Raw genomic sequence first — 17,733 nt, forward strand, 5'->3', positions numbered from 1 at the left:
ACCATAAAAAACGTTGTGCGAGGAACCTATGCCACGCTTTCTAACTTCAAAATTGCTTTTAAATACATGGATGGCGAAATACTAAAGAAATTGTTCACGACTTTTGTTAGGCCAAAGCTAGAATATGCAGCGGTTGTGTGGCGCCAATATCTTAAGAAGCACATCAATAAACTGGAAAAGGTGCAAAGACATGCTACTAAGTGGCTCCCAGAACTGAAGGGTAAGAGCTACGAGGAGAGGTTAGAAGCATTAAATATGCCAAAACTAGAAGACAGAAGAAAAAGAGGTGATATGATCACTACATACAAAATAGTAACAGGAAGTGATAAAATTGATAGGGAAGATTTCCCGAGACCTGAAACTTCAAGAACAAGAGGTCAAACTCTATTTAATTTAAATTTAATAAATTTAAACTAACTAAACAAAGATGCCGAAGAAATATAAGAAAATTCACTTTCGCAGAGTGAATTTTCGCAGACGGTTGGAACAAGTTAAGTGAGAAGGTGGTGGAGGCCAAAACCGTCAGTAGTTTCAAAGCGTTATATGACAAAGAGTGCTGGGTAGACGGGACACCACGAGCGTGGCTCTCATCCTGTATCTACACTTAAGTAATTACACACACACACAAGTGTGTATGCGTGTGATCCACACACAGCATCCACAGCACACAGGAAAATCCACAGCAGACTGCGGATTTTAATGTTCATCATCAAGAGTTAGGTGCGACTGGGCCATGTTGGGAAGAAAGTTTACTCTCAATATATTGATGTTTAATTAACTGATTTAAATTAATCGAAGGACCACCCTATTTTTACTGAAAAAGGAAAACAGATAAATGAACAATAGAAAAGGACTGAAATACCAGTGCCTGTAGATAATGTATCTATTAAGAGTTATTCCTTGAACATTAATGGACTGTAAATTAAATTGTTATTCAAAGAGTAAACTTCCCCGCCTTCACAAAATGGGGGGTTAGTACCAGAAGTAAAGCACTCCCAGTATACTTCATCGAGGCTGGTTCTTCCTCGAATAAAATTAGTAACTCTTACTAAGATATAAATAAATAGACATTTGATAAATTGGTTAGTAGCAAGAATATATCGAATAATAATTAAACAAGAAAATTATTCTCATCTAAAGTTCTTTAGGCTATCAAATTATACTTGATTTCCTAAATCACGTAAATGAAATATATTCTCAAATTATTATTAGTTATCAACCGTTCATTAGTAAATAAGAACTAAATTAAAATTGGTCCAGCTGTGACAGTGAACAGAGATGCGGGGTCGAGATGGCGTCATCTGGAACTTGCTAGAACACGTGATCCACTAGCGTAGCGTGGGAAAATGATGAGACCACGGCAGCTTTAACACACGATGAAAACCCAATGGAATGTAAAATTTGTCTACACAAATTAGATTGTCATTACTATTCAACGGAAGGGACATATCAAATTCCTTGCGGACGTACTTGGCGTTTGGGGAGGTATTGTGGCGTAACGATGGACAAAGTGCACTATAAAATTATAACGAGCTCGCATAATAATATTAGAACACTTAACCTGCTGGTTGTCCACCTATGCAATCCTTAGATTGCTACTGGAGTAGTTGCACACTCCAAAGCCGATTAAGAGCAAGGGCTTGTTGTAGAATTGTTGGAAAATTCGCCTCTCCCTGGTCTGATGGACGTCACCCCGCCAAACACACACCGAAACTACGACGTTGGTACAACGTTCGAACAAGTTTTAACACCTCCTAACCAGTTATAACAACCAATATAGCAAGTTGTAACAACGTTCTAATACGTCATAAACACGTTAAGCCAAGATGTAACAACTTTATTACAAGTTGTAACAAGCGGAAAAGAGAGACAGTTTCGGTTTGTGTTTCCAGGGACGTTGTCTCGCGCCCGACACTCTTTGTCAGTAGCGTCGCTCGTGTTGTACTGCTGATGGCGTCGCTAGGAATGGCGTCGCTGTGCCTCCGTCTCCCTCAACCCCTCTCTATCGCATTCCCAACATATTTTAGTAGAGACGGAAAATTATTTTCCTTGTAATTATTCTACGTAATACGTTAATGAGAATAGGGTCGCAATTGTAGGGAATTAAATATTGTTTATATTCTCGCTAGATGTTGATAATTATGAAGTGTTCTTATTAACGAGAAATGGAAAGAATTTCTATTTCCCCCCCATGACGTTTGGATATAACAGATAAAATTGTTATATAGTGATATTTTAGTTAATAACTCTTGGTTATTGAATCACTAGTTGTTATATTAACAGAGATTAATTCTTATAAAGAATACTTATAAAAGTTGAGAATATTATTCAATTCTCTAACATGTTGACAATAACTATGTCCTGCTGGATAATATCTGACAAAATACTGCCTCTTGATGTGGTGAGAATTTTAGTAAATGACGCGCAGATAGAGAAATATTAATTTATATTAGTACTACAATTAGCAGGGTTAATAGATACTGTACTTAGTATACAATAGTGATGTATTATGATACAATAGGGATGTATCAGTGTTGGAACTTTCCAACAGGCCAGCCAATGCAGATGGGCACCATTTAGCTGCAGCTCTGCGAGAAGTACCTGAAGTAACACTTCTCAACACTGGGGAACCCACTCACATTCTATGAGGTTCCCACGATCTTACATTAATCTCAACAGCACTCAAGCAACAGGCGAAGTGGGAAGTAGACCCGGTGATCACCAGTGACCACTATGCTACTGTCACAACACTAAACATAGATCGACCTCCTACACCACCTGCACAACCTAGGTGGAATTTAAGAAAGGCCAATTGGAATATATACCAAGAAAAACTTGAAAAATGGTATACAACATACACGCCACCTGAGGATTTGAACATACACGAGACCAATCTGCAGGTAGCCATTGCAGCTGCTGCAAACAAAGCTATTCCAATCATTATCACAGGAAACACAAAACGAAAGAACTATTGGTTCTATAGTAATGAAGTTAAAGAACAGAACCACAGAGTCAACATCTTCAGAAAACCTCTACCGATAAACCCCACACCAGAAGGAAGAACTCTGCTAAGAGCGGTGATATCTGAAGCAAGACGAGTTTCTAGAGAAGTAAAGGAAGCAAGATGGTTTGAGTGGTGTCAAACTCAAAATGAACAAAGTAGTCTTGGCAAGATATGGGGTTAGATTAAAACTATATCAGGTCGACCAGCCCGACCACAGGCATGTATTCAACCATTGCAGGAGGCTGAGAGACTTGCTCTTCAATTTGAAGAAAGAACGTATCAGCTTTCTGCAATGGTCCGAAGGCAGCAAGAAAAATTAAAACAAGATAGGTTGACAGTCATTCATGACAGCATAGCTATAAATGACGAATGTGACTGTTCCTTCACCAAACAAGAACTAATCATAGCCAAAAAAGGTGGTAAGGACACTGCACCAGGTGCTGATAACATTACATACTCAATGGTCGCACATGCAGGTCCTGCTGGAGAACAAGTAATATTGGAAGTCATCAATGCATCTTGGCAGCAAGGCAAACTACCGACCTTTTGGAAGAAAGCAGACATCATACCGATTCCTAAGCCGAAAGAACCTGGCAATTACAGACCCATTTCATTAACATCATGCATTAGTAAAACTCCAGAACGGATGGTCTTAAATAGGCTACTGTGGAAGACTGGAGACCTTCATAAACACATATTTGGCTTCACTAGAGGAGTAGGTACTGCCAACTGCAAAGCAACATTACTTGGAACAGTTAACTCAGGTCCAGCTATAGTAATCTTCCTTGATCTAGAAAAAGCATTCGAACTTGCAAACCCCCAAGCAATTTTACACACCTTAGTTAAAAAAAGGTGTAAAGGAAAATATGCTAGCATGGACTCAAGATTACTTAAGTCACAGGTATGCTAGAGTAAAGTTGCAAGGATAAGTGTCGGACTACCACTTGCATGAGAATGGGACTCCACAATTTTTTGCAGTATTTATGAGTCATTTATGAGTCATAAATACTCATACTCCGCCCAAGTAAAACAGAAACAAGCAACACTTAGTGGGCCAGCCAGAGGCTTAGGGCCCGCGCAGGAATATCCCTGCCAAAAAAATAAACACGTTGGTGGCGTGGTTAGTGACGTTTAATACGTGAAGATCATTAAGTCTTAGAGCTGTAGCATAAAAGCCCGTCACTAATGTCATATAATGCACGTGATATTTAATGCATATAATGCACGTAATATTTAAACAGTCTCTGTGGTGTAGTGGTAAGACACTCGCCTGGCGTTCCGCGAGCGGTATGTCATGGGTTCGTATCCTGGCCGGGGAGGATTTACTGGGCGCAAATCCTTAACTGTAGCCTCTGTTTAACGCAACAGTAAAATGTGTACTTGGTTGTAACAAAGATTCTTCGCGGCGGGGATCGTATTCCAGGGACCTGCCCGAAACGCTACGCGTACTAGTGGCTGTACAAGAATGTAACAACTCTTGTATATATCTAAAAAAAAAAAAAAAAAAAAAATGATATAAGACAATACTAAAAGCCTTACCAGAACAGTGAGTAACAAATGTGACATGGTGAACCCTCTTGTTGGTTGAGCCGTCTGCAGCGCCGCGTGAAGTATTGACCAACACCCTCAGCGTATACTGGTAACCTGGACTCAGGTGTTCTACCGTCACTGTGGAGAGAACATTGTTACAAGTGTTACCTAGTGATTGTTGAACCATCTGTAGCACCACCTGTACTTCCTGTACCATCTGTAGCACCACCTGTACATCCTGTACCTTCTGTAGCACCACCTGTACTTCCTGTACCATCTGTAGCACCACCTGTACTTCCTGTACCATCTGTAGCACCACCTGTACCCTCATCCTGTACTGGTAACCTGGACTATCACCAGTACTCTCACCCCACACTAGTAACCTGGACTATCACCAGTACCCTCACCCCACACTAGTAACCTGGACTATCACCAGTACCCTCACCCCACACTAGTAACCTGGACTATCACCAGTACTCTCACCCCACACTAGTAACCTGGACTATCACCAGTACCCTCACCCCACACTAGTAACCTGGACTATCACCAGTACTCTCACCCCACACTAGTAACCTGGACTATCACCAGTACTCTCACCCCACACTAGTAACCTGGACTATCACCAGTACCCTCACCCCACACTAGTAACCTGGACTATCACCAGTACTCTCACCCCACACTAGTAACCTGGACTATCACCAGTACCCTCACCCCACACTAGTAACCTGGACTATCACCAGTACTCTCACCCCACACTAGTAACCTGGACTATCACCAGTACTCTCACCCCACACTAGTAACCTGGACTATCACCAGTACTCTAACCCCACACTAGTAACTGGGACTACCACCAGTACCCTCACCCCACACTAGTAACCTGGACTATCACCAGTACCCTCACCCCACACTAGTAACCTGGACTATCACCAGTACTCTCACCCCACACTAGTAACCTGGACTATCACCAGTACTCTCACCCCACACTAGTAACCTGGACTACCACCAGTACTCTCACCCCACACTAGTAACCTGGACTATCACCAGTACTCTCACCCCACACTAGTAACATGGACAATCACCAGTACTCTCACCCCACACTAGTAACCTGGACTATCACCAGTACTCTCACCCCACACTAGTAACCTGGACTACCACCAGTACTCTCACCCCACACTAGTAACCTGGACTATCACCAGTACTCTCACCCCACACTAGTAACCTGGACTATCACCAGTACTCTCACCCCACACTAGTAACCTGGACTATCACCAGTACTCTCACCCCACACTAGTAACCTGGACTATCACCAGTACCCTCACCCCACACTAGTAACCTGGACTACCACCAGTACTCTCACCCCACACTAGTAACATGGACAATCACCAGTACTCTCACCCCACACTAGTAACCTGGACTATCACCAGTACTCTCACCCCACACTAGTAACCTGGACTATCACCAGTACTCTCACCCCACACTAGTAACCTGGACTATCACCAGTACTCTCACCCCACACTAGTAACCTGGACTATCACCAGTACCCTCACCCCACACTAGTAACCTGGACTACCACCAGTACTCTCACCCCACACTAGTAACATGGACAATCACCAGTACTCTCACCCCACACTAGTAACCTGGACTATCACCAGTACTCTCACCCCACACTAGTAACCTGGACTACCACCAGTACTCTCACCCCACACTAGTAACCTGGACTATCACCAGTACCCTCACCTCACACTAGTAACCTGGACTATCACCAGTACTCTCACCCTCTACTGGATACCAGAATAACCAGGTTACCAACTTTTTTACTAAAACATGTCCATAACATTTTATTACTGCTAGTACACCATCTTCCAATACTGCTCCTACAACACTACAGAATTCAGAGTTAATATATGTATAGTGAAGCATAATGTTATGAATAATCTTCTAACGCATAACAGTGTTTTCTCATTGTAACGTATTCTCCATAATTTATTTAGCATTATTTATAAACTTTGTACAAGTGTTTGAAGGAATATAAAAAAAATGGTCACAAATGTTAACGTTAATGAGGTGTTCTTCATCAAACCCGCCAGGTAGAGCAACAGAAGTACACTTACATCGCATCAGGCTTGGATACCCATGTGCATGGGAAATAGGCTTACAGGTTCCGGAAGATGACAGGAAATGTCAGCACTGTGGAGAAATGCCCGACAGGCCACTGGAATATTATTTAACACAGTGCACAGTTACAACTACAAAAGACCACTGGAACACCATCTAACACAGTGCACAGTTACAACTACAAAAGACCACTGGAACACTATCTAACACAGTGCACAGTTACAACTACAAGACCACTGGAACACTAACACAGTGCACAGTTACAACTACAAAAGACCACTAGAACATTATCTAACACAGTGCACAGTTACAAAGCCATTAAGATTTCAACTTAGACTCAACAGAGCAGAAGAAGTTGTTAAAACACATGGGGCAAAATCTTACTGAAGCGACCATTCGAATCATAAATACTCATACTCTGCCCAAGTAAAACAGAAACAAGCAACACTTAGTGGGCCAGCCAGAGGCTTAGGGCCCGCGCAGGAATATTCCTGAAAAAAAAGCCAGAACTGTGGCATCGTTCCATGTTTCTCAATAAGACACCGGAATTATCGTTGTAATAATCTCAGGCTGGAGGAGGAAGTGTAGGGTTGATTCAGTGCAACGCTGGAAAATATTTATCAAATATACCAGTGAACACGGTACTAGTCTTGATACTACATACTTGTGGGCAATTACATAGTTCACTATACCTAGAGCCTGGCCTGACACAGTTGTGTGGCACAGACTTCAGCGTTGTCAAAGATACTCACAGTTCAATATACCCATACTCACAGTTCAATATATCTTTAGTCTGGCCTGACACAGAGCTGTGTGACACAGTCTTCAGCGTAGTCCAAGTGAGGTCATCCTCCCTCCGGTACTGAAGCAGGTAACTCACAATACCAAACTCCTCCGACCCATCATCTTCCTCCCTCGTCCAGGTGGAGAAGTTCACAACAACTGAGGTGTTTGTTATGTCAGTGAGAGACGGAGGAGTCCGCAGGCGAGGCAGGTCCAGAGGCATCCCACCTGTCGGGGAGGCAATGTTCTAATACACACACTAAACACTTCACAACACAAGACAAAATACATTACAGAATATTATAATTAATCAGATGTACAGTATTTCAAGGCTATTTAAGAAGCTGATAATACTTGTTAGTAAAATGTCAACTTTAGTGGTAAAAGGAGTGAGGCTGTCAACTTCACAACATTATAAATAAATAAAAATAACAAAAACCATACCGCGACAATGTGCTTCATTTATGCAGCCAAGAGTGCAGGATCCACTGACAGAGTCACAGTGGTTGTTCTTACAGTAGTCACAGTCGTGGGAACAGCCAGCACCGTACCTTCCTGCTGGACACTCTGTGGACCCACACACAACACTAACATTATCAACAACACTGTGGAGACAAGGTTATCAACACGTCACAGTGGTTGTCCTTACAGTAGTCACAGTGGTTGTGGTGGCAGTAGTCACACAGGTTATGGTGGCAGTAGTCACGCAGGTTGTGGTGGCAGTAGTCACACAGGTTGTGGGGCCAGTAGTCATACAGGTTATGGTGGCAGTAGTCACGCAGGTTGTGGTGGCAGTAGTCACACAGGTTGTGGGGCCAGTAGTCATACAGGTTGTGGTGGCAGTAATCACAGTGGTTGTGGTGGCAGTAGTCACGCAGGTTGTGGTAACAGTACTCTCACAAATTGTGGTGGCAGTTGTCACACAGGTTGTGGTGACAGTAGTCACTCAGGATGTGGTGGCAGTAGTCACAGTGGTTGTGGTTGCAGTAGTCACGCAGGTTGTGGTAGCAGTAGTCACACAGGCTGTGGGGGCAGTAGTCACACAGGTTGTGGTGACAGTAGTCACACAGGTTGTGGTGGCAGTAGTCACAGTGGTTGTGGTGGCAGTAGTCACACAGATTGTGGTGACAGTAGTCACAGTGGTTGTGGTGGCAGTAGTCACACAGGTTGTGGTGGCAGTAGTCACACAGGTTGTGGTGGCAGTTGTCACACAGGTAGTGGTGACAGTAGTCACACAGGTTGTGGTGGCAGTAGTCACAGTGGTTGTGGTGGCAGTAGTCACACAGATTGTGGTGACAGTAGTCACAGTGGTTGTGGTGGCAGTAGTCACACAGGTTCTGGTGGCAGTACTCTCACAAATTGTGGTGGCAGTTGTCACACAGGTTGTGGTGACAGTAATCACACAGGTTGTGGTGACAGTAGTCACAGTGGTTGTGGTGGCAGTAGTCACACAGGTTGTGGTGGGGCAAACGTCACAGTGGTTGTGGTGGCAGTAGTCACACAGGTTGTGATGGCAGTAGTCACAGAAGATGTGGTGGCAGTAGTCATACAGTTTGTGGTGGCAGAAGTCACACAGGTTGTGGTGGCAGTAGTCACACAGGTTGTGGTGGCAGTAGTCACACAGGTTGTGATGACAGTTGTCACACAGGTTGTGGTGACAGTAGTCACAGTGGTTGTGGTGGCAGTAGTCACACAGGTTGTGGTGGCAGTAGTCACAGAAGATGTGGTGGCAGTAGTCATACAGTTTGTGGAGGCAGAAGTCACACAGGTTGTGGTGGCAGTAGTCACACAGGTTGTGGTGGCAGTAGTCACACAGGTTGTGATGACAGTTGTCACACAGGTTGTGGTGACAGTAGTCACAGTGGTTGTGGTGGCAGTAGTCATACAGATTGTGGTGACAGTAGTCACAGTGGTTGTGGTGGCAGTAGTCACACAGGTTGTGGTGGCAGTAGTCACACAGGTTGTGGTGGCAGTTGTCACACAGGTAGTGGTGACAGTAGTCACACAGGTTGTGGTGGCAGTAGTCACAGTGGTTGTGGTGGCAGTAGTCACACAGATTGTGGTGACAGTAGTCACAGTGGTTGTGGTGGCAGTAGTCACACAGGTTCTGGTGGCAGTACTCTCACAAATTGTGGTGGCAGTTGTCACACAGGTTGTGGTGACAGTAATCACACAGGTTGTGGTGACAGTAGTCACAGTGGTTGTGGTGGCAGTAGTCACACAGGTTGTGGTGGGGCAAACGTCACAGTGGTTGTGGTGGCAGTAGTCACACAGGTTGTGATGGCAGTAGTCACAGAAGATGTGGTGGCAGTAGTCATACAGTTTGTGGTGGCAGAAGTCACACAGGTTGTGGTGGCAGTAGTCACACAGGTTGTGGTGGCAGTAGTCACACAGGTTGTGATGACAGTTGTCACACAGGTTGTGGTGACAGTAGTCACAGTGGTTGTGGTGGCAGTAGTCACACAGGTTGTGGTGGCAGTAGTCACAGAAGATGTGGTGGCAGTAGTCATACAGTTTGTGGAGGCAGAAGTCACACAGGTTGTGGTGGCAGTAGTCACACAGGTTGTGGTGGCAGTAGTCACACAGGTTGTGATGACAGTTGTCACACAGGTTGTGGTGACAGTAGTCACAGTGGTTGTGGTGGCAGTAGTCATACAGTTTGTGGTGGCAGAAGTCACACAGATTGTGGTGGCAGTAGTCACACAGGTTGTGGTGGCAGTAGTCACACAGTTTGTGGTGGCAGTAGTCACACAGGTTGTTGTGGCAGTAGTCACAGTGGTTGTGGTGGCAGTAGTCACGCAGGTTGTGGTGGCAGTAGTCACAAAGGTTGTGGGGGCAGTAGTCACAGTGGTTGTGGTGGCAGTAGTCACAGTGGTTGTGGTGGCAGTAGTCACATTGGTTGTGGTGGCAGTAGTCACGCAGGTTGTGGTGGCAGTAATCACAGTGGTTATGTGGCAGTAGTCACGCAGGCTGTGGTGGCAGTACTCTCACAAATTGTGGTGGCAGTTGTCACACAGGTTGTGGTGACAGTAGTCACTCAGGTTGTAGTGGCAGTAGTCACAATGGTTGTGGTGGCAGTAGTCATGCAGGTTGTGGTGGCAGTAGTCACACAGGTTGTGGTGGCAGTAGTCACAGTGGCTGTGGTGGCAGTAGTCACACAGATTGTGGTGGCAGTAGTCACAGTGGCTGTGGTGGCAGTAGTCACACAGATTGTGGTGGCAGTATTCACACAGGTTGTGGTGGCAGTAGTTACAGAGGTTGTGGTGGCAGTAGTCACACAGGTTGTGGTGGCAGTAGTCACACAGGTTGTGGTGGCAGTAGTCACACACGTTGTGGTGGCAGTAGTCACACAGGTTGTGGTGGCAGTAGTCACAGTGGCTGTGGTGGCAGTAGTCACACAGATTGTGGTGGCAGTATTCACACAGGTTGTGGTGACAGTAGTCACTCAGGTTGTAGTGGCAGTAGTCACAATGGTTGTGGTGGCAGTAGTCATGCAGGTTGTGGTGGCAGTAGTCAGACAGGTTGTGGTGGCAGTAGTCACAGTGGTTGTGGTGACAGTAGTCACACAGGTTGTGGTGGCAGTAGTCACAGTGGATGTTGTGGCAGTAGTCACACAGGTTGTGGTGGCAGTATTCACACAGGTTGTGGTGGCAGTAGTTACAGAGGTTGTGGTGGCAGTAGTCACACAGGTTGTGGTGGCAGTAGTCACACAGGTTGTGGTGGCAGTAGTCACACACGTTGTGGTGGCAGTAGTCACACAGGTTGTGGTGGCAGTAGTCACAGTGGTTGTGGTGGCAGTAGTCACAGTGGTTGTGGTGGCAGTAGTCACACAGGTTGTGGTGGCAGTAGTCACACAGGTTGTGGTGGCAGTAGTCTCACAAATTGTGGTGGCAGTAGTCACACAGGTTGTGTGGCAGTAGTCACACAGGTTGTGGTGGCAGTAGTCACACACAGGTTGTGGTGGCAAAAGTCACAGTGGTTGTGGTGACAGTAGTCACAGAAGATGTGGTGGCAGTAGTCATACAGGTTGTGGTGGCAGTAGTCACACAGTTTGTGGTGGCAGTAGTCACACAGTTTGTGGTGGCAGTAGTCACAGAAGATGTGGTGGCAGTAGTCATACAGTTTGTGGTGGCAGAAGTCACACAGGTTGTGGTGGCAGTAGTCACACAGGTTGTGGTGGCAGTTGTCACACAGTTTGTGGTGGCAGTAGTCACAGAAGATGTGGTGGCAGTAGTCATACAGTTTGTGGTGGCAGAAGTCACACAGGTTGTGGTGGCAGTAGTCACACAGGTTGTGGTGGCAGTAGTCACACAGGTTGTGGTGGCAGTAGTCACACAGGTTGTGGTGGCAGTAGTCACACAGGTTGCGGTGGCAGAAGTCACAGTGGTTGTGGTGGCAGTAGTCACAGTGGTTGTGGTGGCAGTAGTCACGCAGGTTGTGGTGGCAGTAGTCACACAGGTTGTGGTGGCAGTAGTCACAGAGTTTATGGTGGCAGTAGTCACACAGGTTGTGGTGACAGTAGTCACTCAGGTTGTGGTGGCAGTAGTCACACAGGTTGTGGTGGCAGTAGTCACACAGGTTGTGGTGGCAGTAGTCACACAGGTTGCGTGGCAGTAGTCACAGTGGTTGTGGTGGCAGTAGTCACACAGGTTGTGGTGGCCGTAGTCACACAGGTTGTGGTGGCAGTAGTCACACAGGTTGTGGTGGCAGGAGTCACACAGGTAGTGGTGGCAGTAGTTACAGTGGTTGTGGTGGCAGTAGTCACACAGGTTGTGGTGGCAGTAGCCACAGGTTGTGGTGGCAGTAGTAACACAGGTTGTGTGGCAGTAGTCACAGTGGTTGTGGTGGCAGTAGTCACAGCTTGTGGTGGCAGTAGTAACACAGCTTGTGGTGGCATTAGTCACGCAGGTTGTGGTGGCAGTAGTCACAGTGGTTGTGGTGGCAGTAGTCACAGTGGTTGTGGTGGCAGTAGTCACAGTGGTTGTGGTGGCAGTAGTCACACAGGTTGTGGTGACAGTAGTCACAGTGGTTGTGGTGGCAGTAGTCATACTGGTTGTGGTGGCAGCAGTCACACAGGTTGTGGTGGCAGTAGTCTCACAAATTGTGGTGGCAGTTGTCACACAGGTTGTGATGGCAGTACTCACAAGTTGTGGTGGCAGTAGTCACGCAGGTTGTGGTGACAGTAGTCACAGTGGTTGTGGTGGCAGTAGCCACAGTGGTTGTGGTGGCAGTAGTCACACAGGTTGTGGTGGCAGTAGTAACACAGGTTGTGTGGCAGTAGTCACAGTGGTTGTGGTGGCAGTAGTCACACAGGTTGTGGTGGCAGTAGTAACACAGCTTGTGGTGGCAGTAGTCACGCAGGTTGTGGTGCCAGTAGTCACAGTGGTTGTGGTGGCAGTAGTCATACTGGTTGTGGTGGCAGTAGTCACACAGGTTGTGGTGGCAGTAGTCTCACAAATTGTGGTGGCAGTTGTCACACAGGTTGTGGTGGCAGTACTCACAAGCAGTGGTGGCAGTAGTCACAGTGGTTGTGGTGGCAGTAGTCACACAGGTTGTGTGGCAGTAGTCACAGTGGTTGTGGTGGCCGTAGTCACAGTGGTTGTGGTGGCAGTAGTCACCCAGGTTGTGGAGACAGTAGTCAGACAGGTTGTGGGGGCAGTAGTCACACAGGTTGTGGTGGCAGTAGTCACACAAGTTATGTGGCAGTAGTCACAGTGGTTGTGGTGGCAGTAGTCACGCAGGTTGTGGTGGCAGTAATCACAGTGGTTGTGGTGGCAGTAGTCACGCAGATTGTGATGGCAGTAGTCACACAGGTTGTAGTGGCAGTAGTCACAGTGGTTGTGGTGGCAGTAGTCACACAGGTTGTGGTGGCAGTAGTCACAGAGGATGTAGTGGCAGTAGTCACAGTGGTTGTGGTGGCAGTAGTCACACAGGTTGTGGTGGCAGTACTCTCACAAATTGTGGTGGCAGTTGTCACACAGGTTGTGGTGAATGTAGTCACACAGGTTGTGGTGGCAGTAGTCACAGTGGTTGTGGTGGCCGTAGTCACACAGATTGTGATGGCAGTAGTCACAGTGGTTGTGGGGGCAGTAATCACAGTGGTTGTGGTAGCAGTAGTCTCGCTGGTTGTGGTGGCAGTAGTCACAGTGGTTGTGGTGGCAGTAGTCACAGTGGTTGTGGTGGCAGTAGTCACGCAGATTGTGGTGGCAGTAGTCACAGTGGTTGTGGTGGCAGTAGTCACGCAGGTTGTGGTGGCAGTAGTTACACAGGTTGTGCGGGCAGTAGTCACAGTGGTTGTGGTGGCAGTAGTCACACAGGTTGTGGTGGCAGTAGTCACAGAGGATGTGGTGGCATTAGTCACAGAGGTTGTGGTGGCAGTAGTCACACAAGTTGTGGTGGCAGTAGTCACACAGGTTGTGGTGGCAGTAGTCACACAGGTTGTGGTGGCAGTAGTCATACAGTTTGTGATGGCAGTAGTCACACAGGTTGTAGTGGCAGTAGTCGCACAGGTTGTGGTGGCAATAGTCACACAGGTTGTGATGGCAGTAGTCACACAGGTTGTGGTGGCAGTAGTCACACGGGTTGTGGTGGCAGTAGTCACAGTGGTTGTGGTGGCAGTAGTCACAGTGGTTGTGGTGGCAGTAGTCACAGTGGTTGTGGTGGCAGTAGTCACACAGGTTGTGTGGTAATAGTCACAGTGGTTGTGGTGGCAGTAGTCACACAGGTTGTGGTGGCAGTAGTCACACAGGTTGTGGTGGCAGTAGTCACACAGGTTGTGGTGGCAGTAGTCACACAGGTTGTGGTGGCAGTAGTCACACAGGTTGTGGTGGCATTAGTCACAGAGGTTGTGGTGGCAGTAGTCACACAAGTTGTGGTGGCAGTAGTCACACAGGTTGTGGTGGCAGTAGTCACACAGGTTGTGGTGGCAGTAGTCTCACAAATTGTGGTGGCAGTTGTCACACAGGTTGTGGTGGCAGTACTCACAAGTTGTGGTGGCAGTAGTCACAGTGGTTGTGGTGGCAGTAGTCACACAGGTTGTGGTGGCAGTAGTCACAGTGGTTGTGGTGGCAGTAGTCACACAGGTTGTGTGGTAATAGTCACAGTGGTTGTGGTGGCAGTAGTCACACAGGTTGTGGTGGCAGTAGTCACACAGGTTGTGGTGGCAGTAGTCACACAGGTTGTGGTGGCAGTAGTCACACAGGTTGTGGTGGCAGTAGTCACACAGGTTGTGGTGGCAGTAGTCTCACAAATTGTGGTGGCAGTTGTCACACAGGTTGTGGTGGCAGTACTCACAAGTTGTGGTGGCAGTAGTCACAGTGGTTGTGGTGGCAGTAGTCACACAGGTTGTGGTGGCAGTAGTCACAGTGGTTGTGGTGGCAGTAGTCATACTGGTTGTGGTGGTAGTAGTCACAGTGGTTGTGGTGGTAGCAGTCACACAGGTTGTGGTGGCAGTACTCACAAGTTGTGGTGGCAGTAGTCACAATGGTTGTGGTGGCAGTAGTCACACAGGTTGTGGTGGCAGTAGTCACACAGGTTGTGGTGGCAATAGTCACACAGGTTGTGGTGGCAGTAGTCACACAGGTTGTGGTGGCAATAGTCACAGTGGTTGTTGTAACACTTATGACCCCCACCCCCTTAGAGTTCACACCCAGGGAAGCCTTCTCCAAGAGGTCAGCCCAGATGACCTCCGGATTATCTTGTATGTTGATTAAAAAATTCCTGGGTTAGTCTTTGTCAGCTAGTTTCAAGTATGTAATATTTCATGATACTCTTGTCAAACATTGTAATGGAATTAGACCCCAGATTCTTATGTGTAAACATCCTTGGATCCCCCTCTTTTGGCCAGGTCAAAGGTCAGTCACACACGTAATTAATAACTCCTCTGAAGAGTGTATGGTGAATGTCAAGCAAGCTTAATTGAAATATTTTTAAGTGTTTGTGCACGTGTGGCCCGACCCCCTGGCATTTCTGATCTAGGTAGCGACAGTAAATCTTCCCCTCACCTTTTTCGAGGGTATATATTGGTCCTGTAGAGACTTAGGGACACAGAGAGTGCGGGACACCGGGATCGAGAGCGGGTCTGTGAAGAACATCTCAGTCAGGGAGAGACAGAGGTCTTAAGGTAATGTGTGTGATCTCTGAGGTTTTGTTCCATGTCCAAATTTCTTAACTTTTGGCCAGTGTTAGAGTAGGATTTATAAGTTGTGATTAGCATAATTTTGGTATCTCAATAAACTCATGTTAAATTTCCCGTCTGTGTCAATTGTTGAATCCTCTTAGCTTTTTGGATATAGTGGCTGACAACCATCCCATAATTAATGACAGTCATAGAAAGCACTCTCCTAGTCAAGCAATGTTTCTTGCCTCGTTGCTTGATATAGTCTCAATGGTCAAAGGCAGATGGTGGCAGCGTATTTAATCCTGTGTAGCATTTCCTTGTTTCGCAGTGTACCTTTTGGTTCCGGTGTAACCACCATATGTCACCTCATAGTACCGTGTTCAATAACAGTGTTACCAAGTGCAACTGATAGGAAGTGTTACTCAGGATGAGTAGTAGTGTGTACATTTTTAGCTTAGTATACAGTATAGTGGTGTTCCATTATAGTGGCGTTACATTATAGGGGTGTTACATTGTGGTGTCAGTAGTCACAGTGGTTGTGGTGGCAGTAGTTACACAGGTTGTGTGGCAGTAGTCACAGTAGTTGTGGTGGCAGTAGTCACAGGTTGTGTGGCAGTAGTCACACAGGTTGTGGTGGCAGAAGTCACACAGGATGTGGTGGCAGTAGTCACAGTGGTTGTGGTGGCAGTAGTCACAGTGGTTGTGGTGGCAGTAGTCACACAGGTTGTGGTGGCAGTAGTCACAGAGGATGTGGTGGCAGTAGTCACAGTGGTTGTGGTGGCAGTAGTCACAGTGGTTGTGGTGGCAGTAGTCACAGTGGTTGTGGTGGCAGTAGTCACACAGGTTGTGGTGGCAGTAGTCACAGAGGATGTGGTGGCAGTAGTCACACAGGTTGTGGTGGCAGTAGTCACACAGGTTGTGGTGGCAGTAGTCACACAGGTTGTGGTGGCAGTAGTCACACAGGTTGTGGTGGCAGAAGTCACACAGGTTGTGGTGGCAGTAGTCACAGTGGTTGTGGTGGCAGTAGTCATACAGTTTGTGGTGTCAGTAGTAACACAGGTTGTGGTGGCAGTAGTCACACAGGTTGTGGTGGCAGTAGTCACACAGGTTGTGGTGGCAGTAGTCACACAGGTTGTGGTGGCAGTAGTCACACAGGTTGTGGTGGCAGTAGTCACAGTGGTTGTGGTGGCAGTAGTCACAGTGGTTGGAGTGGCAGTAGTCACACAGGTTGTGTGGCAGTAGTCACAGTGGTTGTGGTGGCAGTAGTCACAGTGGTTGTGGAGGCAGTAGTCACACAGGTTGTGGTGGCAGTAGTCACACAGGTTGTGGTGGCAGTAGTCACACAGGTTGTGGTGGCAGTAGTCACAGAGGTTGTGGTTGCAGTAGTCACACAAGTTGTGGTGGCAGTAGTCACACAGGTTGTGGTGGCAGTAGTCACACAGGTTGTGGTGGCAGTAGTCTCACAAATTGTGGTGGTAGTAGTCACACAGGTTGTGGTGGCAGTAGTCACACAGGATGTGGTGGCAGTAGTCACAGTGGTTGTGGTGGCAGTAGTCACAGTGGTTGGAGTGGCAGTAGTCACACAGGTTGTGTGGCAGTAGTCACAGTGGTTGTGGTGGCAGTAGTCACAGTGGTTGTGGAGGCAGTAGTCACACAGGTTGTGGTGGCAATAGTCACACAGGTTGTGGTGGCAGTAGTCACACAGGTTGTGGTGGCAGTAGTCACTCAGGTTGTGGTGGCAGTAGTCACTCAGGTTGTGGTGGCAGTAGTCACAGAGGTTGTGGTGGCAGTAGTCACACAAGTTGTGGTGGCAGTAGTCACACAGGTTGTGGTGGCAGTAGTCACACAGGTTGTGGTGGCAGTAGTCTCACAAATTGTGGTGGCAGTTGTCACACAGGTTGTGGTGGCAGTACTCACAAGTTGTGGTGGCAGTAGTCACAGTGGTTGTGGTGGCAGTAGTCACACTGGTTGTGGTGGTAGCAGTCACAGTGGTTGTGGTGGTAGTTGTCACGCAGGTTGTGGTGGCAGTAGTCACACAGGTTGTGGTGGTAGTAGTCACAGTGGTTGTGGTAGCAGTAGTCACAGTGGTTGTGGTGGTAGTAGTCACACAGGTTGTGGTGGCAGTAGTCACACAGGTTTTTTGGGGAGATATGAGAGAGGAGATATTGGGAGAGAGGGAAGG

General features: G+C 47.1%; 1 protein-coding gene across 1 annotated transcript in view; it reads right to left on the bottom strand.

Moving 5' to 3' along the window:
• Positions 1 to 17,733, bottom strand: part of LOC123759109 (uncharacterized) — a 215,674-nt gene that overhangs the window by 87,300 nt on the left and 110,641 nt on the right. The window contains exons 21-23 of the mRNA XM_069329283.1: positions 7,877 to 7,999; positions 7,424 to 7,660; positions 4,544 to 4,672 (exon numbers count right to left, since the gene is read on the bottom strand). Coding sequence (XP_069185384.1) covers positions 4,544 to 4,672; positions 7,424 to 7,660; positions 7,877 to 7,999 — 489 coding nt within the window. The remainder of the gene's footprint in view (positions 1 to 4,543; positions 4,673 to 7,423; positions 7,661 to 7,876; positions 8,000 to 17,733) is intronic.

This window comes from Procambarus clarkii, chromosome 22 (genome assembly GCF_040958095.1).
Source record: "Procambarus clarkii isolate CNS0578487 chromosome 22, FALCON_Pclarkii_2.0, whole genome shotgun sequence".
Classification (NCBI taxonomy): Eukaryota; Metazoa; Arthropoda; class Malacostraca; order Decapoda; family Cambaridae; genus Procambarus; species Procambarus clarkii.